Here is a 25751-nt window from a genome sequence, read left to right on the forward strand (position 1 = left end):
ATCTACTCATATACTAACTCATATCCTAACTAGTCAAATCCTAAAAACCTACTCAAATCAATCTACTCAACAAAAACCTAATACACTTGGATAGAAGGATGGGAAACGGAAGGGATGGGGGAGGAGATTACCTTGGGGGATCAATCCAAGGAAGAAATCACCAGATCTGAAGGAGATGAGGGAGGGGATTAGGGATTCGAAGAGAGCCAGCCGCTGCCGCCGTTGCAGTTTCTGTTTGAATGAGGGAGGGGAATGGGGAGGGGGTGGGGAGGGGGGCTGGCCCGTGGCCAGTTAAGTCAATGTGTGGCGCCTAAGCGTTCGGCGCCACACATTACAATGTGTGACACCTGAGGCTTAGGCGTCACACGGCCTGGGGGTGGGCCCTTCCTGCCAGGTGGTCGGGGGGTGTGGCGCCGAACGGCTAGGCGTCATACAGTGTAGTGTGGCGCCTACATGTCGGGCGCCACACAAAAGGGTAAGGCGGGTGAAATATTTTCCCCGAGGGGTCACTTCGTGAGTTCTTTCCCGGAGGGGTCATTTTTGTCAATTTTGCCTGCACCAGCACCCCCCCCCCCCCCCCCCCACACACGGCACAGGCCGAATTCCCCAACCCCCCCAACCAAAGCACCGCGTCGGCGTCCCCTCCAAACCCTAGCCCCCTGCGCGCACGAGTTGCGAGGAGGGTAGGAGGATGGACGGCCCCAAGAGGTCGCAGCTGCGGGTGCGGCTCCGGGTGACGGCACGCCGGCGGGGCGGCGACGGAGCGGACAGGGCCGGACCGGGCGGTGGCGCTGGGGGCGAGCGGAAGCGGCGCATGGACGCCCCACTCATCAACTCCGCGGCCAAGCTGCAGCGCCGCGAGATCGGGGGGCGGCAGCTCGCCGCGCGCGGCGGTGGCGCCGCGGCCGCCGTGCCCGAGCGGTTCCGGAACATGCAGCTCCAGGTAAGCTACCGACCGCGGCTTCTTCCTGCGTGTTTTGGGGGATGGTGTGGTTGGTGGTCTTCGGATCTCTATGATTTGGCTTCTCGTTGGTGGTAATTGAGGTGAAGCCAACGTTTTGTGGCGTCGTGAATGGTTAGGGAGGCAAAATTGATGGGGAGTTTTGCTTCAGTTCCGGGTGACTTTCCTTTGCGTTAACTTTTAAGGTTGTGATCTGGCAGAAGGTCCGGTTTTGGGGACCTATTTTCGTCGAGTTCGTACGAAAAAATGCCAGATCTTGAGGGTTGTTCTGAGGATCCTGTATATTGTGTAGGTAGCATTGAGATTGTTACTTCTGGCATGTGAATGACCCTACAACAACAACAACAACCAAGCCTTTCAGTCCCAAACAAGTTGGGGTAGGCTAGAGTTGAAACCCATAAGATCTCGAAGCCAAGTCATGGCTCTGGAACGTGGATAGCTAACTTCCACGCACCCCTGTCCATGGCTAAGTCTTTGTCGATATTCCAAACCTTCAGGTCTCTCTTAACGGACTTCTCCCATGTCAAGTTTGGTCTACCACGACCCCTCTTAACATTCTCAGCATTCTTAACGACCGTGTGAATGACCCTATTTCAGGTTTTTCTTTTGGTTCCTTACAGAGCGGAGTTCCATTTGAGATAATTGAATTGCCGCAGGATTTGGCTACTGAATTGAGTTTCGGGGTCCCCTGTTAGGATTGGATCTTTGGCATTATGCTACCGGTCATTCAATAAGTGAGCCAGACGGTTTAAAATGACATTTTGTGAAATGGTTGTAGAAGGACCTTCCAAGTTCCAACTATCACAGTGACGGATCCAGAATGGAAACGATGGTGTTCACCAGCACTGCCCTATATAACTGCACATATAATATTGAAGCAACTTTTTTACTAAGTAGTGATGTATGTAATTTCGGAACCAATATTCCTACGCGAAGTGCTACCTCTGTTTCTAAATATAAGACGTTTTGGCAGTTCTAATTGAAGTGCCAAAAAAGAAGTACCACTAATTATATTATACTATCATTTTCCGATGTGCATTTAGAGTGTTTACTTCCTTACCAAAATAAGAAGTACCACTAATTTTATTATACGAAATTTTATATTGGAGGAAAGGAAAACATGGCCTAAAAAAGGGATGGTAATCCGCTGAAATACATGTCGGGGTCATGCCTATGTATATGGGTTATTACTAGAGAATAATTGAACAGGACACCTTACCCTATGTAGCCATTACTGGCTGAACTTGCATCTGCCAGTGCAACTATGCACAATAACACATCACATGGAATTTTGGATAGCTTTTGGAGACCGCTTCAAGTCACCCAAGTTGACTCACTTTGCCACCTTTGTTGACCTGATTAAAGCATCTCCAATCGGGGACCTGAAATCCTCCTCATATGTCCGGATGGACCACCTGGATAGTGCTCGGACAAGAGAGAGAAGAAAAAGGCTACCCAACCAGACCTGACAATTTTGGGGGACATGACTGTGTGCACAGACAAATCAGTGTTCAAAAACTGTCCGGGCATGTCCGCAGACATATAGGGATCAGAGTAGGCAAGTTCGTTGGGAGATGCTCTTACACTTTTTCATTGCTTGTTGAAAAGCTTATGTTTTAGGGTATTTTGCAGCCTTAATAAGCTAGCTTAAGTAGCTTGTTACTTGCAAAAGACTGGATTTGAGCCTCGAAGCATTTGTGATTATACATCTTGACGTGGCTATCTTCTACGTTAGATAAGCTTAAACTGTGGCATTTCCATGTGATAGTTATAATGCTCGAGATGACTCAGTGCTGGCCTGCTGGATCCTGATTCCTTATTTGCTGAATTAGTGGTTCTATTGTTTGTTCCTCAACTTTGGTTCTTGTAGTTGAAGACCCAAAATGGGCATATCGTTACATATTTAGTGAAATTTCAGCTAAGGTGTACAACTTGTCTATATGTAATTTTGTACTCCCTCCGTTCATAGATACAAGACTAACTTTTTTCTGAATCGAATGTATATAGACATGTTTTAGTGTGTTTGTTCACTCATTTCAGTTCATACGGAGACCATATTGAAATATCCAAAACATCTTATATTTCTGAACGGAGGGAGTACTAACTAAGACTTCCTGTATGTATGATTACTCACCTTTTTTGTTATTTTTATTTGAGAAAATTTACGTTCTATACTCCTTAATATGAATCATCTAAATAAGAGTAGATTGACATCATAAATAGCTTCCAGTATGTATAATTGCCCATTCTGTATGGTGCTCTTAATCGAGAAAAAATTACATTACATATTCCTCTTAATATGAATCATCTAAATATGAGTAGACTGACATTATTAATATTTATCTTGTGCAGGAAGAGTTTGACACATATGATCATGACGCTCACCTATTTGTGAAGCTACAATTTCTCAAAAAAAGATCAAAAATTATTGAGATCGTCGCAGCAAAAGATATTATATTTGCTCTTGCTCATTCCGGGCTTTGTGCTGCTTTTAGTCGAGGTAGGTATTTGAACCTCCTGTATAACGTGTCTGTATTTGACAGTCAGTGATGAAGACCAGTGATGTTATTTGACCTCTTGCATTGTGTTTTTGTGTCTGCAGTAACAAATAAGCGTTTATCCTTCTTGAATTTAAGTCCAGACGAAGTGATTCGGAGTTTGTTCTACAACAAGAACAATGATTCACTTATTACTGTCTCAGTTTATGCATCAGACCAATTTAGCACATTGAAGTGCAGAACAACCCCGATCGAGTAAGAGCATATGCCACAGGAACTTACCAAATTGTGCAAAATAATGCCTTAATCTATAACTTGTCAAGAAGCACTCATATATATTTTACTGTTGCCTTCTTATATGTTCAATGTCTATGCATTCTTTCAGGTATATAAGGAGGGACCAATTAGATGCTGGGTTTCCTCTTTTTGAATCGGAATCTCTGAAGTGGCCTGGCTTTGTGGAGTTTGATGATGTAAATGGAAAAGTACTCACTTACTCTGCCCAGGATGGGTATGCCTTCTTAAACATTCATCACATTATAATGTGCACTAAACAATGTTTACTGTTGTAATGGTCATACTTTTATTGGCAGTATCTACAAGGTTTTTGATTTGAAGAACTATTCCTTTCTATATTCGATACCTGATACCAATGTGCAGGAGATAAAGATCAGGTCTGCACCCTTCTCCTTGTTTATTATATTTTTCATTTTCATATTCGAACCATGTCAAGTTACTCCTTCGATTTCTCGTTTCAGTCCAGGAATCATGCTCCTAATATATGATAGAATGCCAAGTTATGTTCCTTTGAAGATATTATCTATTGAAGATGGAAAGCCATTGAAATTATTCAAGCACTTGTTGCACCGTGGCAAGAAAATTGATTTTATTGAGCAGTTCAATGAGAAGCTCCTTGTGAAGCAAGAAGACGAGAACCTTCAGATACTTGATGTATGGCACGATACATGAGTTATATTATACTTATCTTGTACTCCCTCCGTTCCTAAATATAAGACCTTTTAGAAATTTCACTATAGACTAGATACGGAGCAAAATAAATGAATCTACATTTTAAAATATGACTACATACATCCGTATGTAGTTCATAGTGAAATCTCTAAAAGGTCTTATATTTAGGAACGGAGGGAGTAACATTTACTGTTTTGTAAGCCTAATAGCTTCTTCGTGAAGGTACGAAGTTCTGAGCTAATTGAAATCAGTATTGAGAAGTTTATGACCCCATCAGCATTCATTTTTCTGTACGAGAACAATCTCTTCTTGACATTCCGAAACAGAACAGTTGCTGTATGGAATTTCCGAGGAGAGCTTGTTACATCGTTTGAAGACCATTTGCTATGGCATCAAGATTGTAGCACCAACAATATTTACATTACAACTGACCAGGATCTGATTATATCCTACTGTAAATCCGATGCAGCGTCTGATGACGGTACAGGTGCACCCTCATTCAACTGCTTCCATCATTTGGATAGTTTGTCCATAGGGGCGAGTTACTTATATTTATGCTATGTTATCTACTGATTGCTAACATCAACATATTGGGCAGTTACAAAAAAAAAGATATAGTATATGACTAGATAAATGTGATTAAATTCATTTGGTTTTGTACAACTAGTTGTGGAAAATTATCTTAACTTAAGTGATGCACATGCAGCTTCTCCAATTGGATCCATCAACATGAGCGACATTATGACTGGCAAGTGCATTGCCAAGATTGCAGCGAATGATCCTTCCCTTAGCATCGCACCTCGCAAAAATGGTAGCCCCTCAATCTGGAGTAGTATCCCAGAAGCTCTGGAGGATGTCACAGCACTCTTCTACGACGAGGACAGGAACGAGATCTACACTGGGAACAGTCAGGGGCTGGTGCATGTATGGTCCAGTTAGGTAGTATATATATACATGTCACTTTTTGATCTGTTGAGAAGATTGGATGCACTCAGTGCTGCATTCTGTATCATCTCCGGGCTTGTCTACCTCTGCAGTAGAATGTAATTCCTGGGGGGCAGTAAAATGTAGTTCCCTGTAAATATTGTGTGATATTGTGTCATCTACCATGCTATAGTTAGTTTAGAAAATAGCTCAGTTTTATGCAGGAATCTTGTGTGCTATTTTTCATGCATGCCCATGAAATGATGCGTTTTTTAGTTGGGGTATGAACATGGTGGCATTTACAGTAGGGTTTACTCACCCGCCTGTCAGGTGTAAAATGTAAAGTCAACTGGGAGGCGGTATGCTGACCCACACACCTCAGACAGGCTGGGAATCATGCACTTGGGGAAATTTGCAAGAGCTCTAAGGCTACCATGGCCCTGGATGGAATGGAAGGATCCATCTAGATTGTGGGTGGGATTGGCATAGCCATGATCAAAGGTGGATATGGATCTCTTCTATGCATCCACCCTCACTACCATAGGGAATGGAGGGAAGACACCGTTCTGGGAGGTGCCTTGGTTGAGGAAAAAAAATGGATGGATATCGCCCCCCTAATTTTCACGGCATCCAAGCGAAAGAACTGGGTGGTTAGAGATGCCTTGCGGGACAATGCTGGGGTACACAAGATCAACCATTCTGTCAACCTCTCGATCAACCACATTGTGCAGTTTGTTGATCTTTGGATTCGTCTTGAGCAGTTTCAACTTATACCGGATGTGGAGGACGACATCTCTTGGAAGTTTGAGGCGAACGGGAGTACTCTGCGGCCTCCGCTTATAGGATACAATTCGTGGGCTCCATGACAACCACCATGAACAAGATCATCTGGAAGGTCTGGGCACCTCAAAAGGTCAAGTTCTTCTCCTGGTTAGCGATCCAAAACAGGATCTAGACGGCGGATGGATTGGAGAAGCGAGGCTGGGAGAACTGCGGTCTGTGCACTCTTTGTAGAAGAGATAATGAAACGGCCGCGCATCTATTCAATTGGTGCAGATTCATGCTGCGCGTTTGGAGACTGGTAAAGGAGTGTTTGGCCTTGGGTCCCTGGACACTTGCCAATGGTCGACTGAGCGGAACGTCAAGTACTGGTGGACAAGCATGTCGAAACCAAACACGATGAACATGAAGGCCATCGCTTCCCTAACTATGCTTGTCAGTTGGGTAATTTGGAATGAGAGAAACGCTAGTCTTCAGGAAAAAATCGATGCCACCCATATACATCCTCAAGCCGATCTAAGAAGAAGCAAAGCTTTGGGTCACGACAGGAGCGAGGCACCTGAGCAGCATCATGCCGCGAGAGTAGTTACCGTTTACCGTGTGCTTGGACGGGCTATGATGTAAGGCCATTCACCTATTCTGTAAAACTCTCCTCCTTTATTAATATATGAGGCAAGTCTTTTGCCTCTGTTCAAAAAGAAAGATAAAACTCACCCGCCTGTTACGAATTTGACAAATTTTCGCGTTTGCTCACTCTGGTAACAATCTTTGGCATTAACCGAGAGGGAATAACAATGCTAGACTGGCCGCCCCTGTTGGTGCAAATTTGAGACGTTGTGTATCTTTTAGTGGACTCGGTTGGTGCGTGTAATAGGCGGGTTGAGTGATTGTAACATCAGCATACGCAAATCTGCTCATCACTTCCCGTTACCTGATCATTTTCAGTTCCAATTCAAGTTTTGTAATCAGCAAAACACACAGCGAGTCTAAGAGCCCTCTCACCCTCTCTGTTGCTCCGGCTATGGGAGGGGCTAAGGACCCTAGGGTTTGGTTCAGTGGTGGATTTAGAGCAATTCCAACCGTGCGATCCAAATGGATGCGCGTTTTGTCTGTTCCGGTCGGCTCGTCCATCCTCTTTTGTGAACGGGTCGGTCGTGCGCCCACCTTCATGATTTCGACCCCCTTCATCATACAAGCTAGTAGGACTTCTTTTGCTTTGGTGGCCTCGATCTCTAGCATATTCGCTTGCTTCTCCGCCTCTAACACGAGCTTCTTGTTTTGTATCTCCATGAAGGCTCTGATTTGCTCCTCCTTGTCTTCCCGGCGTTTCTCCTCCCTTGAGTCTTTGTTGGCGATCATGCCTTGCAAAGATGTTTGCAAGGCAAGGGACGCCGCCTCGCGCTTGTCCTCTTTCTTGGAGTTGGTCTTTCCACGTGGCCGCGACTTCTCCCCCTCATCATGCTCTTTAATGTCTTCCTTTCCTTCACATGCCTTGATGGCAGCGTATTGTGCTTTGAACTTTTCTTCTCCATTGATGATCATCCAACAATGAGTGAGGTTGAAATACTTGCCTTCGTAGTGAACCTTGAATGCTTCCAAAGCTTGGAAGACCTACAAATGAGCAAGCATGTTAACATACCAAAGTAGGCAAGATATAAGCAAGCATGTTGGCATACCATGTCTTTCATGCCGATGCCGCTCACAGGACGGTCCTCAATGCTCTCAAGAGTGGAACAAAACATTTTGCACTCTTGTTGTATCACCCTCCAATGCTTGCCGAGAGAGACCCACCCACGCTTGCTCTCCATTTGGTATGGTTTAAAATTCTTGCGCTCGTGGAACTCGCGATGCACTCTTTGACAAAATGCCAAAGCTTTTTGCTCGACGCCTACCTTGGGGTCTTGGCCAATGTCTCTCCAACATACACAAATAAGTTTATCTTCATTTTGTGTGTATGCTTTGGTCCGCTTGCTTTTCCGCTTGTTATTCTTGACATTGGCTTGGGCGGGGAGATCACCGAGCAATGGCTCTCCATCGATGTCCACTTCATCATCTTGTTCGTCAAGGCCATAGTCTTCCGGGAACTCGTGATCGAGCGAAAAATAATTGCCCAAGCCGAGTTGGTCCTCCATGAGGGGGTCGGGCATGTGTGGGGACCCCGACTTACAAGTCGAGATCGCCGAATGAACGTGCTCAGTGATCCCAGAGATCAATGCTCACCGAACACACATAAACTGAATAACAAGAGTCTTACATCCATACATACCGTTTGATACAATAAATGACCATTGCAGTCAAGTCTTACATATATAGGGCCTTGAAGGCCAGCACACCAAACTTGACCAATAGCGGAGATACTGGTCGAAAGCGTGAACCCATGCCATCAGCCTTAACCTACACGCATTCTGACTAGGAAGCGTCCTAGCTCGGAGGAACGTCACCAAGTTACTCTTGACCATATCCTGTTCTCCAACACCTGGTCAATGAAATAACCAGTGGCAAGCCAATGAGTACTTTGAATGTACACGCAAACAGCCCATGATATGGATAGTGCAGTTGGTACGGTAATAAACTAATATGCAGCCTTTGCGGAAAGCAGTTTTACTTAAGAGTAATCATGATCAATTACTTGTATGGATGTGCATCATAAGCTACTCCCTCCGTTCCGGTGTGTTAGGCTCACCGTGAAAAACTATTTGTTTCCTTTTACCCTATTCCTAAGGCCCATAAGCATTAGCTCTTTCCCTTTAATTATCCCCCACCGTTCATTTTCTTCTCCTTTTTAGCTGTGTGAAACCGATTGGGTTGTTAAGTTTACATGCGGATGTTGGACCAAATCCATACATGCAAGGTGAGAACACGAACTGACCAATGCATGGCCGCATGTGGCTCTTCCCCCCCCCTTCCGTTCGGCTATAGACATTAATAGGACCAATTTTCTCCTGTTTTTCTCTCCCAATAAGATCACGCCTTGGTCGCGCTGCCATTAACTAGGTACCCAACATACCTAAACGGAGGGAGTAGATGGTATTTAGAAGAACAGGTCATAGATATCAACATATCTGCTGAAGGTTGAACACCACAGGTTCACCCTATACGCCAAGTCACCGAACTTGTCATTTCATCTTTCTCAGATAACACCTTTAGACACACACACTCACACTTGGTTTATGCGGAAACGACTGGACGTAGTTTAAGCAAGATTATCCAACTGTCCTTGACCGTGGAGACGACTATTCGAATAGTTTCACACTCTGAAGAGAAACTTCCGTGTCATCCACGACTCGCGGTATATAACATACCCGAGGTAAGTACCTGATCAATGCCTTACCCATGATGATACTAGACAAAGAGTTCCACTCGATTGGTACCCAACCCACATGATGTACGTCTTACGAGCACCATGTCTGGACAGTATCATCCATGCGGGGACCAACGGTGTGCCCGGAACACGTAAAAACGACATACTCGACCTACCTGGTACGACCGTGTCACGAGAGTGACCACATATCACTCCCGCCACTAGTAATGTGGCTCTTTGCTAGCACCCACCAAAGTAATCAACAAAGCCCCGTCCCATAAAGGGGTACCGTGGTCGTACATGTAAGGTTGGGATGGTCGACACATCATAAATCTAATCCTGTTTTCGAAACCACTCACATCAAAATATTTTCCGGTGCACCACTTCTTCACAAGTGGCCACCTAACTCCACATCATCACCCTTGGGCATTAGTGGCACCCGACGGGGTTTTCTTAAAACCTTTGATATCAACTTTACCATCATCATGCATATGCTTCTACAATGCGTAGCACTACTGTCTACTTGTCAACATAATATTAGCGTGACCTTCATAGGTGAATGCAAGTGCTCCAGAGGAGCCATCGGTAACACCATATCGATAATTTACCGAATACTCATGATCATATGCAATGGAAATATTACTCTACTTAGCATGCAAGTAATATTTTGCTCAAACATGGTCAAAGGGCTGCTTGCCTTGCTCACATAAGTCCACAGGGTCTTCGAGGTCTTCTGGTCTAACTCCGAGTACTCCGTCTACCCATCAACTATCGTCGGTAACAAACACAGTAAGCCACACAACAAGCAGAAACAAAAATGCTACACGAATGGAAGTTTTATTTTTCTTGGACCTCTCTGGTCATAAGAAAAATACCCGAAACTTGCTAGAAGAGGTTTGGACCATCTGGGATATCTGCATGGATGAAAGGAGGAATAGGTGATCCTCTATGAAGCCTACAAAAATTATTCTAATAAAAATAAGTGGAGGCACTCATTTAACAAAGCATGATTTCAGAAATATTTAGGAAGTTGTTTCACTGGATTTGGAGTTGATATGAAAATTCTAGGGGTTTTCTAACATTGAAAAAATAGCAAAAGGAAGCTATTTATTTAATGCAACAGAAACATTGCAGATAAAAATGTTGACTCAGGCTTCAAAAATAGTGCAAGATATAAGAAGTCTCTGGAAATTGGAATCACTCCATTTGGAGTTGATTTGAACCCTATAGTATTTTACAAAGTGGTGGTTGAATAAATCAAATTCATGTTTGGATTTGATCTCTACAAAAAAATGTTCGTGGAAAATTGTGCAAAGCACAAATCTGGGTAGGCCATGATTTTAGAAACAAGAGTTGGGCTAACTTGTGCACTGGGCACAAGATAACGTCCTGGGCTGGCCCAACTGACCCAACCGCGCGTGCAGCTGGGCTAACTTGTGCACTAGGGGCATTACCTTAAGCAGAGGTGGGGCAAGAGGGGTAAAAATGGTGATCCATGGGTAAAAATGAGAGGTAGCTACATGGAGTCTCCCTCCAATTATTGACCAGAGGCCATGGCAAAGCTACTGGAGGTAAAATGTAACTATATGGAGCTGTGGTAGAAATTTAAGCTCAAGGGTAATAGTGGAAGGGGCCAAAGTAGCCACTTTGGTGAGTGCACACAAGGTGTTCGATGAGTGTTAGGGCTACCAGATGGATTCCAATTGATATGAAACTTAACATGATCAAATAATAGATGAAAATAAGCTTGGACACCAAATTTGGGATTTGGTGGAGAAGGTTTCCAATGTGGACTTGGAAAACCCATGAAATGGGCATAAATGGCCTTCTGCTTACGGAACTATTCAACTATTCAAATCAGTTCGCACAAATCCAATATTTGGTGTGGGGCATTATTTGAGCATTAAGGCATGCCCAAAAAGTTTGGGATCAATTGGAGAAACTTTATAATGTAAAGTTTCCCAAAGTCAGAAATCAACAGAGAGGGTTTTGAGGGGCTTGGGACAAGTTCTTCTATTCTCCTTGATGCACCACTTGGTGTGGATACATTATTGAAGTATCAGAACATGTCGAGAAAATTTGAGCACAAGTGGGGATACTTGGCAATGTAGAGTTGCTCAAATTTGGATCTCGACAGATAGGTTTTTAGAGTAATTAGGGGGCTCAAATCAACTTGGATTGAGATAAAACTTGTAAAGATCATCACATATATCATATGTGACATGCTAGAATTTTACAGGAATTTATTGAGAATATTTCCTATAGAAATATTCCAAAAGCTAGAAATGGACAGGAAGGTTTTGAAGGGGTTTGCCCAATATTTTGAACATTACCATGTGTTGAAACTCATATACATGGAATATATATGTCCACTGAGTTTCCCGAAATTTTCTCAAATATTTTGAAAGCAATAAAAATAACTTTCCTTCATAAGAGACCATTTCTGGCCTCACAGGAAGGCATTTAAATAAAATAGTAAAATAACTTTTAAAATAATATTATAGTGGTTTTGGGAATCCATTTTGATAATGGGATTTAAATAAAATATTTTATGCAAAATAACCTCCCTAATTTGAGGACTTGTAGTGCAAATCCCAACTCACGGGTTTTTGAAGGCTTAGATCAAGGATATGCTCTTTGGTGAAAATAATGTTTGGTAAAAATAGTTTTTGGTCCTATACACATGGCATGATCATTAGGCAAGGGCTTGGGTCAAGGAGATGAGTTTGGAGAGTAGCAGGAGCATTGGATTCAAACACAAGCAATAGGCAAGCAAGCAAACATCACATCAAACATCACAAATATTCACAAATTTCTTAATTGGTCCTAATTTTTGAGAAAAGTCAAATCAGTCAGGAGAGTTAAACAGAGGGTGTTACAACATGCCTTCACCAAATGAATACCCCATGCCGTCTTGGCTTTGCGTCTCGTCAGGATCGTAAGGGATGGCACAACCACCTCCTTCGAAGATGAGGCTCTCCATGAACACGTGGTTAGCCTCGTCTTTCGTAGTCGGTGTTCCACCGAACAGGTTGCGGGTGTTCTCCATGGCATCGACCGAGAGCTCGCGAGGCCGTTTCCACGCACCCTCGGAGGACGATCCAGCTGTTGGAAATATGCCCAGAGGCAATAATGAATTGGTTATTATTATATTTCCTTGTTTATGATAATTGTTTATTATCCATCCTAGAATTGTATTCAGTGGGAACTCAAATACATGTATGGATACATAGACAACACACTATCCCTAGTGAGCCTCTAGTTGACTAGCTCGTTGATCAATGATGGTCAAGGTTTCCTGGTCATAGACAAGTGTTGCCACTTGATAACGGGATCATATCATTAAGAGAATGATGTGATGGACAAGACCCAAACTATAAACGTAGCATAAGATCGTGTCAGTTTATTGCTACTGTTTTCTGCATGTCAATGTATCTGTTCCTATGACCATGAGATCATGCAACTCCCGGACACAGGAGGAATACCTTGTGTGTATCAAACTGACTATAAACGTGCTCTACATGTATCTCCGAAGGTGTCTGTTGGGCCGGCATGGATCAAGACTGGGATTTGTCACCCCGTGTGACGGAGAGGTATCTCGGGGCCCACTCGGTAATACAACATCACAATAAGCCTTGCAAGCAATGTGACTAAAGAGTTAGTCACGGTATGTTGTATTACAGAACGAGTAAAGAGACTTGCCGATAACGATATTGAACTAGGTATGGAGATCGAATGTCGGGCAAGTAACATACCGATGGGCAAAGGGAACAATATACAGGATTAACTGTATCCTTGACATATAGGTTCGACCGATAAATATCTTCATAGAATATGTAGGAACCAATATGGGCATCCAGGTACCGCTATTGGTTATTGACTGTAGAGGTGTCTCGGTCATGTCTGCATAGTCCTCGGACCCGCAGGGTCTGCACACTTAACGTTAGGTGACGCTAGATTAGTATTGGGATATGTATGTTCGTGACCGAATGTTGTTCGAAGTCCCAGATGAGATCCTGGACGTCACGAGGAGGTCCGAAATGGTCCGGAGGTAAAGATTTATATATGGGAAGTCCTACTATTGCTACCGGAATTTTTTCGGGTTTTATCGGTATTGTACCAGGAAGATTCTGGACGGTACCAGAAGGTTCCAGAGGGTTTCGGAGGAGTCTGGAAGGGTCCCTCCAGCCCCTAGGACTTGCATGGGCTGTAAGGAGGCACCCATGCCTTGTTGGTCTAGCCCCCAAGGGCCCATGCGGTTGGGAGGGAAGAGTCCCTCAAGGGGAAGGCACCTCCTAGGTGCCTTGGGGAGGGAGGAAACCTCCCTACGCCCACGCCCCTCCTTCGAGGAGGGGCTAGGGCTGCGACCCAACCCTCCTCCTAGCCTCCTATATATAATGGGGGAGAGGGAGGGGCTGAACACATCAATTCCCACGCTCCGGTGGCAGCCCTACCTCTCCCATAACTCCGTTTTCTCCTCAGATCGGTTCCAACAGCGCTTGGTGAAGCCCTGCTGTCACTGCTCCACCATCATATCCACCATGCTGTCGTGCTGGTTGAGATCCCATCTACTTCTCATTACTCTCTTGTTGGATCAAGAAGGAGGAACGTCATCGAGCCATACGTGTGCTGAACACGGAGGTGCCGTCCGGTCGACACTAGATCTGGACGGATCGTGATGAGATCGCGAGACGGACCGTGATGAGATCACCGGACGGGATGCGATTTGGATCGCGAAGGTGTTCCACTACATGAACCGCGTTATATACGCTTCCGCTTAGCTATCTACAAGGGTATGTAGATTCACTCTCCCTCTCCTAGATGATCATCACCATGGATAGGTATTGCGTGTGCATAGGATTTTTTTTGTTTCCCATGCAACGTTCCCCAACAGTGGAATCATGAGCTAGGTTCATGCATAGATGATTTTTTGAGCAGAACACTAAAGAGTTTGTGGGCATTGATGTTCAATTTGCTGCCCTCCTTAGTATTTTCTTGATTCGACGGTATTGTTGGATTGAAGCGGCCCGGACCAACTTTACTCGTACGCTTACGAGAGATCGGTTTCATCGACTGACATGCAATTTGTTGCATAAAGATGACTGACGGGTGTCTGTTTCTTCAACTTTAGTTGAATTGGATTTGAACGAGGCGGTCCTTGGAGAAGGTTAAATAGCAATTTGGCTATCACCATTGTGGCTTTGCGTAAGTAAGATGCGATCATACTAGATACCCATAGCGGCCACGTAAAAATTGCAACAACAAATTAGAGGACGTCTAACTTATTTTTGCAGGGTATGCATGTGATGTGATATGACCACAAACATGATATGATATATTGGATCTATGAGATGATCATGTTGTAATAGTTAAATATTGACTTGTACGTCGATGCTACGGCAACCGGCAGGAGCCATAGAGTTGTCTTTAATTATTTTGCGCTTGGTGATGCTTTGCTTTATTGCTGGTAGTAGCTTTAGTAGTAACAACATAGTTAGTGCAACAACCTCGATTGTAGCACACTGATGGAGATCATGGTGTGGCGTTGGTGACGATTGAGATGATGTTGGTGCTTTGATGATGGAGATCAAGAAGCATAAGTTCATGGCCATATCATGTCACTTATGATTTGCATGTGATGTTAATCCTTTTATGCACCTTGTTTTGCTTAGGATGACGGTAGCATTATAAGGTGATCGTCACTAAAATTTCAAGATAAAATTGTGTTCTCCCCGACTGTGCACTGTTGCGACAGTTCGTCGTTTCGAGACACCACGTGATGACCGGGTGTGATAAATTCAATGTTCACATGCAATGGGTGCAAAACAGTTGCACACGCGGAACACTCGGGTTAAACTTGACGAGCCTAGCATGTACAAACATGGCCTCAGAACACAAGAGATCGAAAGGTCAAGCATGAATCATATATTTGATATGATTAACATGGAGATGTTCACCATTGAAGCTAAACTCAACTCACGTGATGATCGGACTTGAGTTAGTGAATTTGGATCATGCGACACTCGAATGACTAGAGGGATGCCAATTTGAGTGGGAGTTCTTAATTAATATGATTAATTGAACTCATTATCATGAACATAGTCCAAAGGTCTTTGCAAATTATGTTTTAGCTTGCGGTGTAGCTCTACTATTTTTAATATGTTCCTAGAGAAAGTTTAGTTGAAAGATAATGGTAGAATTTATGCGGACTGCGTCCGTAAACTGAAGATTGTCCTCATTGCTGCACAGAAGGCTTATGTCCTTAATGCACCGCTCGGTGTGCTGAACCCCGAACGTCGCCTGTGGATGTTGCGAACATCTAACATACACGTTTTTGATGACTACGTGATAGTTCAGTGTGTAATGCTTAACGACTTAGAATTGAGGCACCAAAGACATTTTGAACGTCACGGAACATATGAGATGTTCCAAGAGCTGAAATTGGGATTTCAGGCTCGTGCCTGTGTTGAGAGGTATGAGACCTCCGACAAGATTCTTTGCTAGAGAAGTAAGGGGAAAAATCTCAATCGTTGAGCATGTGCTCAGATTGTGTGAGTACTATAGTCGCTTGAATCGAGTGGGAGTTGATCTTCCAGATAAGATAGTGATTGACATCGTTCTCCAAAGTCACTGCCAACAAGTTACCTAGCTTCGTGACGAACTATAACATATCAGGGATATATATGATGATCCTTGAGCTATTCGCGATGTTTGACACCGCAAAAGTAGAAATCAAGTAGGATCATCAATTGTTGATGGTTCGTAAAACCACTAGTTTCAAGAAGGGCAAGGGCAAGAGGGGATACTTCATGAAACGACAAACCAGTTGCTGCTCTAGTGAAGAAACCCAAGGTTGAACCCAAACCCGAGACTAAGTGCTTCTGTTATGAGGGGAACGGTCACTGAAGCGGAACTACTCTAGATACTTGGTAGATGAGAAGTCTGGCAAAGTCGACAAAAGTAATATTGGATATGTGTGATATTTATGTGTACCTTACTAGTACTCCTAGTAGCACCAGGGTATTAGATACCAGTTCAGTTGCTAAGTGTTTGTAACTCGAAATTATAGCTACAGATTAAACGGATACTAGCAAGGGTGAGGTGACGATGTGTGATCGGAAGTAATTCCAAGGTTGATGTGATCAACATCGCGCGCCCCCTCTAGCATCAGGATTAGTGTTGAACCTAAATAAATGTTATTTGGTGTTTGCGTTGAGCATGAACATGATTAGATCATGTTCATTGCAATACAATTATTCATTTAAAGCGAATGATGGTTATTCTATTTGCTTGAATAAATACCTTCAATGGTTTATTGAATCTCGATCGTAGTAATACACATGTTCATAATATTCTTGTCAAAAGATGCAAAGTAGTAATGATAGTACCACTTACTTGTGGCACTGCCGCTTGAGTCATATTGGTGTAAAACGCATGAAGCAACTCCATATTGATGGATCTTTGGACTCACTCATTTTTGAAATGTTTGAGACATGCGAACCATGCCTGTTGGTGTAAACGCATGAAGAAACTCCATGCAGATGGATTGTTTAGACTCACTTGATTTTGAATCATTTGAGACATACAAATCATGCCACTCGGGCAAGATGACTGAAGAACTCGTTTTCTAGTGAGATGGAACAAGAAAGTAACTTATTGGAAGTAATACATTTAGATGTATGCAGTCCAATGAGTGCCGAGGCACGCAGTGTATATCGTTATGTTCTTACTTCATAGATGATTTGAGTAGATACTAGTGTATTTGCTTGATGAAACATACGTCTGGATTGTTGAAAGGTTCAAGTAATTTCAGAGTGAAGTTGAAGATCGTCGTGACAGGAGGATAAAAGGTCTACGATATGATCATAGAGATGAATATCTGAGTTGCGAGTTTGGTACACAATTAAGAAAATGTGAAATTTGTTTCACAACTAAAGCCACCCGGAACACCATGGTGTGATAGTGTGTCCAAACGTCATAGCCACGCCCTATTGGATATGGTGCGTACTATGATGTCTCTTATCGAATTACCACTATCGTTTTTGGGTTAGGTATTAGAGACAGCCGCATTCACTTTAAATAGGGCACCACAGAATCCTGTTGAAGTGACACCGTATGAACTATGGTTTGGAGAAACCGAAGCTGTCATTTCTTAAAAGCTTGGGGCTGCAACTTATGTGAAAAAGTTTCAGCGTGATAAGCTCGAAGCCAAATTGGATAAATGCATCTTCATAGGACACCCAAAATAGTTGGGTATACCTCCTATCTCAGATCCGGAATCAAAGTGTTTGTTTCTAGAAACGGGTCCTTTCTTGAGAAAAAGTTTCTATCGAAAGAATTGAGTGGGAGGATGGTGGAACTTGTTGAGGTTATTGAATCGTCACTTCAACCAGTGTGTCGCACGGCGCAGGAAGTTTCTAGAAATGGGTCCTTTCTTGAGAAAAAGTTTCTACGCCAATTCAAGTGGAAGCTGATGATAGTGATCATGAAGCTTCGGATCAAGTTACTACAAACCTCGTAGGTCGACAAGGTCACGTACTGCTCGAGAGTGGTACGGTAACACTGTATTGGAGGTCATGTTGTTGGACAACAATCAACCTACGAGCTATAGAGAAGCGATGGTGGGCCTGGATTCCGACGAATGGCTCGACGCCATGAAATCCGAGGTAGGATCCATGTATGAAAACAAAGTGTAGACTTTGGAAGAACTACTTGATGGTCATGAGGCTGTTAGGTACATATGGATCTTTAAAAGGAAGACACACAATGATGGTGAAAAGTCACCATTAAGAAAGCTCGACTTGTGGCAAAGATGTTTCTGACAAGTTCAAGGAGTTGACTATGATAAGACTTTCTCACTCGTAGCGATGCTAAAAGTCTGTTGGAATTATATTAGCAGTTGCTGCATTATTTATGAAATCTTGTAGATAGGATGTTAAAACATTGTTTCCTCGACGATTTCCTTGAGGAAAGGTTGTATGTGATACAACCAGAAGGTCTTGTCGATCCTAAGGATGCTAACAAGTATGCAAGCCCCAGCGATCTTTCTATGAGCTGGAGCAAGCATCTCGGAGTTGGAATATATGCTTTGATGAGATGATCAAAGTTTTTGGGTTTATACAAAGTTTATGAGAAACTTGTATTTCCAAAGAAGTGAGTAGGAGCACTATAGAATTTCTGATGAGTATATGTGGTTGACATATTGTTTATCGAAAATGATGTAGAATTCCTGGAAAGCATATAGCGTTTTTTGAAAAATGTTTTTCAAAGGAAAACTTGGATTAAGCTACTTGAAAATTGAGCATCAAGATCTATAGAGATAGATTAATACGCTTGATAAAACTTTCAATGAAATGCATGCCTTGACAAGTTTTTGAAGGAGTTCAAAATAGATCGGCAAAGAAGGAGTTCTTGGCTGTGTTGTAAGGTGTGAATATTGAGAAAGACTCAAAACTCGACCACAACAGAAGAAAGAGAAAGGGCAAAGGACGTCCCCTATGCCTTAGCCATAGGCTCTATATTATGCTATGTTGTGTGCCACACCTTATGTGTGCCTTGCCACACATCTGTCAAGGGGTACTAGAGTGATCGAGGAATGGATCACTGGACATCGGTCAAAGTTATCCTTAGTAACTAATGGAATAAGGAATTTTTCTGGATTATGGAGGTGATTAAAGAGTTCGTCGTAAAGGGTTACGTCGATGCAAGCTTTGACACTAATCCAGATAACTCTAAGTAGTAAACCAGATTCGTATAATGGAGCAGTCATTTGGAATAGTTCCGAATGGCACACTTGTAGCAACACCTACACGATGACATAGAGATTTTTAAAGCACACTCACATCTGAAAGGTTCAGATCCGTTGACTAAAACCTCTCTAACAAGCAAAACATGATCAAACCCGAGAACTGTATGGGTGTTCGATTCATTACAATCACATAGTGATGTGAACTAGATTATTGACTCTTGTGCAAGTGGGAGACTGTTGGAAATATGCCCTAGAGGCAATAATAAATTGGTTATTATTATATTTCGTTGTTTATGATAATTGTTTATTATCCATGCTAGAATTGTATTGATTGGAAACTCAAATACATGTGTGGATACATAGACAACACACTGTCCCTAGTGAGACTCTAGTTGACTAGCTCGTTGATCAATGATGGTCAAGGTTTCCTGGCCATAGACAAGTGTTGTCACTTGATAACGGGATCACATCACTAGGAGGATGATTTGATGGACAAGACCCAAACTATGAATACAGCATATGATCATGTCAGTTTATTGCTACTGTTTTCTGCATGTCAATGTATCTGTTCCTATGACCACGAGATCATGCAACTCCCAGACACCAGAACGTAACTAGGTGACTATAAAGGTGCTCTACAGGTATCTCCGAAGGTGTCCGTTGGGTTGGCATGGATCAAGACTGGGATTTGTCACTTCGTGTGACGAAGAGGTATCTCGGGGCCCATTCGGTATTACAACATCACAATATGCCTTGAAAGCAATGTGACTAACGAGTTAGTCACCGGATCTTGTATTACGGAACGAGTAAAGAGACTTGCCGATAACGATATTGAAATAGTTATGGAGATACCGATGATCGAATCTCGGGCAAGTAACATACCGATGGACAAAGGGGACAGTATACGTGATTAACTGAATCCTTGACATAGAGGTTCGACCGATAAAGATGTTCATAGAATATGTAGGAACCAATACGGGAATCCAAGTCCAGTTGTTGTTTATTGACCATAGAGGTGTCTCGGTCATGTGTGCATAGTCCTCGAACCCGCAGGGTCTGCACACTTAACGTTCGGTGACGCTAGAGTAGTATTGGGATATGTATGTTGGTGGCCGAATGTTGTTAGAAGTGCCGGATGAGATCCCGGAGGTCATGAGGAGATCCCAAATGGTCTGGAGGTAAAGATTTATATATGGGAAGTCCTATTTTGGCTACCGGAAAAGTTACGGGTTTTATCGGTATTGTACCTCGAAGATTTTGGAAGGTACCACAAGGTTCGAGAGGGTTCCGGAGGAATCCAAAAGGGTCCCTCCAGCCCCTAGGACGTGCATGGGATGTAAGGGGGCGTTCAAGCCTTGTTTGGCCAGCCCCAAGGGCCCATGCGGTTGGGAGGGAGGAGTCCCTAAAGGGGAAGGCACCTCCTAGGTGCCTTGGGGAGGGAGGAAACCTCCCTAGGCCCATGCCCCCTCCTTGGAGGAGGGGCTAGGGATACGACCCAACCCTCCTCCTAGCCTCCTATATATAGTGGGGGGAGGGAGGGGCTGAACACATCAATTCCCATGCACCGGTGGCAGCCCTACCTCTCCCATAACTCCGTTTTCTCCTGAGATTGGTTCCGGCAGCGCTTGGCGATGCCCTGCTGGCACTGCTCCACCATCATCTCCACCATGCTGTCATGCTGGTTGAGATCCCATATACTTCTCCTTCCTCTCTTGCTGGATCAAGAAGGAGGAGACGTCATTGACCCATACATGTGCTGAACGCAGAGGTGCCGTCCGTTCAGCGCTAGATCGGGATGGATCGTGATGAGATCGCGGGACGGATCGTGATGAGATCGTGGGACGGGCTACGATTTGGAACGCGAAGATGTTCCACTACATCAACCGCATTATATACGCTTCCGCTTAGCGATCTACAAGGGTATGTAGATTCACTCTCCCTCTCGTAGATGATCATCACCATGGATAGGTATTGCGTGTGCGTAGGAATTTTTTTGTTTCCCATGCAACCTTCCCCAACACCAGCTCCTACAAGCACATTATTGAGGTCGACGCCGGCGGGGTCTGGAGTGCCATGTGCGACCATGCTCACCCTCGGTGAACTCGAGCCCGTAGAGTAGGACAGATGGGAGGTCTGTAGGTGGTGCCGCTCAAAGCCGTGCGTCGCCGGCGTGGAGGACATTCGCGGCGAGTCCGGAAGTTGGTGAAGAAAGGGCGACGAGCCGGGTCTCGCCGTGGCCGCAACGATAGTGACGAGCCCGTTCTTCCTAGGATTTAACCCTAGCATTAGCAGGGTCTGCCTCGTGGTCTCGCAGACGAGCTGGTAGTTCTTCACGATGTTGGCCTCTTTCTTCAAGGCGACGGCAAGGGAGGACGCGGGTGCGGCCTCGTTCCTGGATTCTTGAATATGCCGACTGTTCTTCCTCATCAACGATTGCTCGATGCATTCCTCAGGTGTCCGCACCTTCTTATTCTTGGACAGATGGGCGGGCCACGGCTCCCGGCGGAGGCGAGGGAGGCAAGGCCGGCGGCGACATCGAGGGTCGGCGCGTCATCGTCCATGGCGCACGCGGGGAGAGGTGGGAGGGAATATGTTGGTGGGAATGGTAGTTGTGTGCCACGGATGGGCGGGCCATGGGGAGGAGAAGGGCGGGCGTCTCGCGGGCTTCGGGCGCGTTAGTCCCATGTCCGCGCGGATGGAAATCCGACCAAAATTTGAGCGTGGAATGGGTCACAAACCTACAAAAGAGGGCGTGCGTTCGCTTGTGTTGGCACGTTAGGCTATGTTTTGTGTCCGCGGGGACCCAAACGGACACGGGCGGACGAAATGGGTTGCCCGGTTGGAGTTTCGTTTAGGGTTAGCTTTAGTTCGACAATGCTGAGGTGATGTCGGCACTATTGGCGTGGAATGGGATCTTCCTGCCTTCTTCGTATTGTCACGGGGCATGTAGAAGATGGTGTGCCTCCAGGTCTAACATTTTTTCGACATATTTGTCTCGGTCGTATTGTCACGTGGATCAGACAATGTGGTTGGGCATCTTGCTTCCCCGGCTCCAGTTCCTATAAAAAAAATTTGGTTAGTCTCGACCTTAACGGAGAGCATGCGAGACTGTGTCTGGCCGAAACTGAGGCATTTGACTGGCCTTCTTGGAAACTTCTCTTTTATTTTGGGGCGGCGAATAGCTAAGCAAATCACGACCGCAGACATATTCTGGTATGCATATGACGACTTTCCGAAATTTGCTTCTACAAGCTCTTGGGAGCTCAGAGGCATCATCGATCTTTGCTTACGATGCGTCGTTGGTGGATGCAAGAGGAAGAAACTTCAACACACTGACTTGGATGTATCTTTTACTTTTTAAGAGTTGTGCTTATTAATATATGGCCTTGGCATTTCCTCCCGAAAAAAGTCTAGCAACCTCCTTCTTAACCTGGTTGAAGCACCAAAATGTCGTTCTCCGATAGATCTAATGTGTTTGTCCTTCGGCGTCCGCATTGTGTGTTTGCACCTCCTTAAGTTTGGGTCGAGTGGATCGATGGACAATAAATTGAGACCTAGGAAGGAGTTGGTTTATGAGTACATGGATCAACTAGAGCAGAAATGTCAATGGAAAGTGGTAGCCAAGGTTGCTGCCAAGGGAGATGTTCAAATTGGGCTCATGGAGGAAGGAAACATGAGTGGGCCAAGGTGAGACAAGAAAAAACACCTGCTCGCCCGACCCGCTACTCCGAGCGGGGAAGGAAGGGAGTACCCTAACTCCGCCACTGACGACCTTCCTCTCGGCTCCTCCCCCCTCGCCGCCGCCAAGGCAAGCTGCCGGGGCCCTAGTCTCTCCTCTTGTGAGGCAGGGTCATCACCGGGGGCCCCCCTAGTGCGGCGGCGCAGTGTTGGCAACTTATTCGGCAACCCCGGGAGGCTGGCGGAGGCGACATGGTGGGCTGCTGGGCGACATGGGGGCCGACATGCTCTGCGGGCGTCACCTCGCTAGAGGTGATGCGGGGGGCAACGTGATTTCCCCGCGGATCCGAGCTTCCGTTGCGGTTCATGGGTGGCAGGTGCGAGATGGCTTGGGACCCAGCTAGCTTCGTCGACAGGCTTGCGGCTGCTCCGATGGGCTAGGGCTCGGGGCCGGTGGGGGTGGCTGTGCTGCATGGTCTCTCTATAGGCTTGGTAGTGGGGCTGTGGTAGTTGGGTGGTGGGCTGGGCATGTTTTTGGGGGAGAGGTGGGCTCGTGCGTGGAGCCAAGGTAGGGCGGGGTTGCTGAAATGGATGCTTGCTGGTCGGAATTGTGGGTTGCCGTGTACAACCCCCGTGGTTGGGCCGACGAACGTGCTCACTGGGTACGAGTGCTGCCAGTAGGCCGGGGATGTGGAAGGGGCCACCGAGCAGGAGTTTTACATGGTCCTCCTACCCGGGGTTTGTTGCTCCTTGTGTGTGGTTTCGTACATTCCGACTAGGCCAAGGTGGGTGCTTGCAGAACACTTGGAGAGGCATCATCATGTTATAGAGTCAGTGGAGGTACGCGGTAGTGGTGGTCGGGGCATCGGTGTGCTGACGGTTGGATCGATGCCTCAAGCAGCGGACTTGGTGTTGTGTGAGCTGGTGGCTCAACAATAGTCGTCGACATCCTAAGAGTTATATCCCCACTAGTCGACTTGGATTGGTGGGGATTAGAGGCGTGGGCGCCCAGGATCTCAAGATTGTCTAGAGAGAGGGGGGGGGTGATTAGACTACTTGACCAAATAGAAACTTATCCTTTCCCCAATTTTAGTTGTTGGAAAGTTTTAGCAATTGTAGCAAGTCAAGCACACCCTACACATGAAAGTATAAGAGTATAGCAGCGAAAGTAAAGACATGCACATGTAAATAGAGGGTAGTGTGGGATCTATAGAAGAGGTGTCTAGAGGGGGGGGGGGGGTGTATAGACTACTTGCATAAAATAAAATCCTAGCCTTTTCCCAATTCAATGGTTGGCAGATTTTAGCAATTATAACAAGTCTAGTGCACCCTACACATGCTAGTAAACAAATATGGCAGCGTAAAATAAAGACTTTGCACATGTAGTAAGGAGTAGAGTTTAGGAAGATCAAACGCGAAGAAGTTGACACGAAGATTCTTGGCATGGTTCCGATAGGTGGCGCTATCGTACGTCCATGTTAGTGGAGACTTCAACCCACGGAGGGTTACAGCCGCAAGAGTCCACGGAGGGCTCCACCCACAAGGGATCCACAAAGAAGCGGCCTTGTATATTCCATCACGGCTTCCATCCACACATGACTATCCTTACTCACGGTAGATCTTCACCAAGTAGGCGATCTCCTTTCCCTTACAAACATCTTGGTTCAACTCCACAACACGAAGTAGGAGGCTCCCAAGCGACACCTAACCAATCTAGGAGGCACCGCCCTCCAAAAGGTAATAGATGGGGTAGAACGATGAACTCCTTGCTCTTGTGCTTCAAAAGATAGTCTCCTCAACACTCAATCACTCTCTCACAAATTTGGCATGGGTAGGAGAAATTGATCTTGTGGAAAGCAATTTGGGGAGGCTAGAGATCAAGTTTCAAATGATTGGATTGGAATCTCTTGATCTCAACACATGAGTAGGTGGCTCTCTCTCAGAAAAATGGATCTGGCAAGTGTAACTGTGTTTTGAGTGCTTCCTCTCGAATGAGAGGTAGGTGGAGGGGTATATATAGGCATCCCCCAAAATCCAACTGTTACAACATTATTGCCCAACTCGGTGACACCAAAATGAATCTCGGTGGTACCGAGTAGCACTAAATGTGGCAACTGTTGAATTCTTGGTGAGACCGACATAGGAATCTCGGTGATATCGATACGATGACCTAGACGAGTTTCCAAATCTCGGTGATACCAATTTGAAACTCGGAAATTCCGATTATATAAATCTTTTGAATAGAAAGTTGGTCACTGAATCTCGGTGGCACTGATAGGAATGTTGGTGGTACCGAGATGGTAGGGTTTGGCATAGGTTCTTTCAAGTGTAAAATCGGTATGGCCGAGTGAAAATTGTTGGTGGCACCGATTTTGCTAGTATGGGTTTGGACAGATATATTTTGTGGGAGAATGGCTGAGTATTTTTGGTGGCTACCTCTAAGCACTTGAGCAACCAATTCATCATAATACCTCACCCCCTTTTAATAGTATTGGCTTTTCTATGTACTCAAAGTGATTTCTCACAAAGTATAAAATGTAGAGTCTTCTTGCTTGAAGCTTGAGCCAATGCTATTCCTTCCTTCATCAAGGGGCTTCTCCTCACAATCCTATAGACACGGCTCTCTCTGGACTATACCTGAAATATACTAGGTAAAAGTGTTAGTTTAAGAGACAATGTATGTTGTCATGAATTATCAAAACCACCAAGCGAGCATATGTGCTTTGAATGTGCCCCTTTTTTGGTAATTGATGACAACATACAAACAAAGCTCCAAATGAAGATAAACATTAGAATATGACAACTTTGAAAGAAACATGACTAGTACAAGCCCCCCCTAAATGTGTGCAATCCCTTTAAGGATGGTTGCTTTGGACTGGTTGGGCACACACA

The 25751-nt window shown here is 44.9% G+C and overlaps 1 protein-coding gene across 1 annotated transcript; it reads left to right on the forward strand.

The window, feature by feature from the left end:
- Positions 1-596: 596 nt before the first annotated feature.
- Positions 597-5558, forward strand: LOC123395542. The gene is made up of 8 exons (XM_045090556.1): positions 597-943; positions 3314-3461; positions 3564-3714; positions 3845-3970; positions 4053-4133; positions 4218-4410; positions 4651-4915; positions 5135-5558. Exons 1-8 carry the CDS (start codon positions 692-694, stop codon positions 5365-5367), a joined length of 1449 nt encoding a protein of 482 aa, XP_044946491.1. The 5' UTR covers positions 597-691; the 3' UTR covers positions 5368-5558.
- Positions 5559-25751: the final 20193 nt, after the last annotated feature.

The sequence above is a fragment of the Hordeum vulgare genome, chromosome 5H (genome assembly GCF_904849725.1).
Source record: "Hordeum vulgare subsp. vulgare chromosome 5H, MorexV3_pseudomolecules_assembly, whole genome shotgun sequence".
NCBI classification, from domain to species: domain Eukaryota; kingdom Viridiplantae; phylum Streptophyta; class Magnoliopsida; order Poales; family Poaceae; genus Hordeum; species Hordeum vulgare.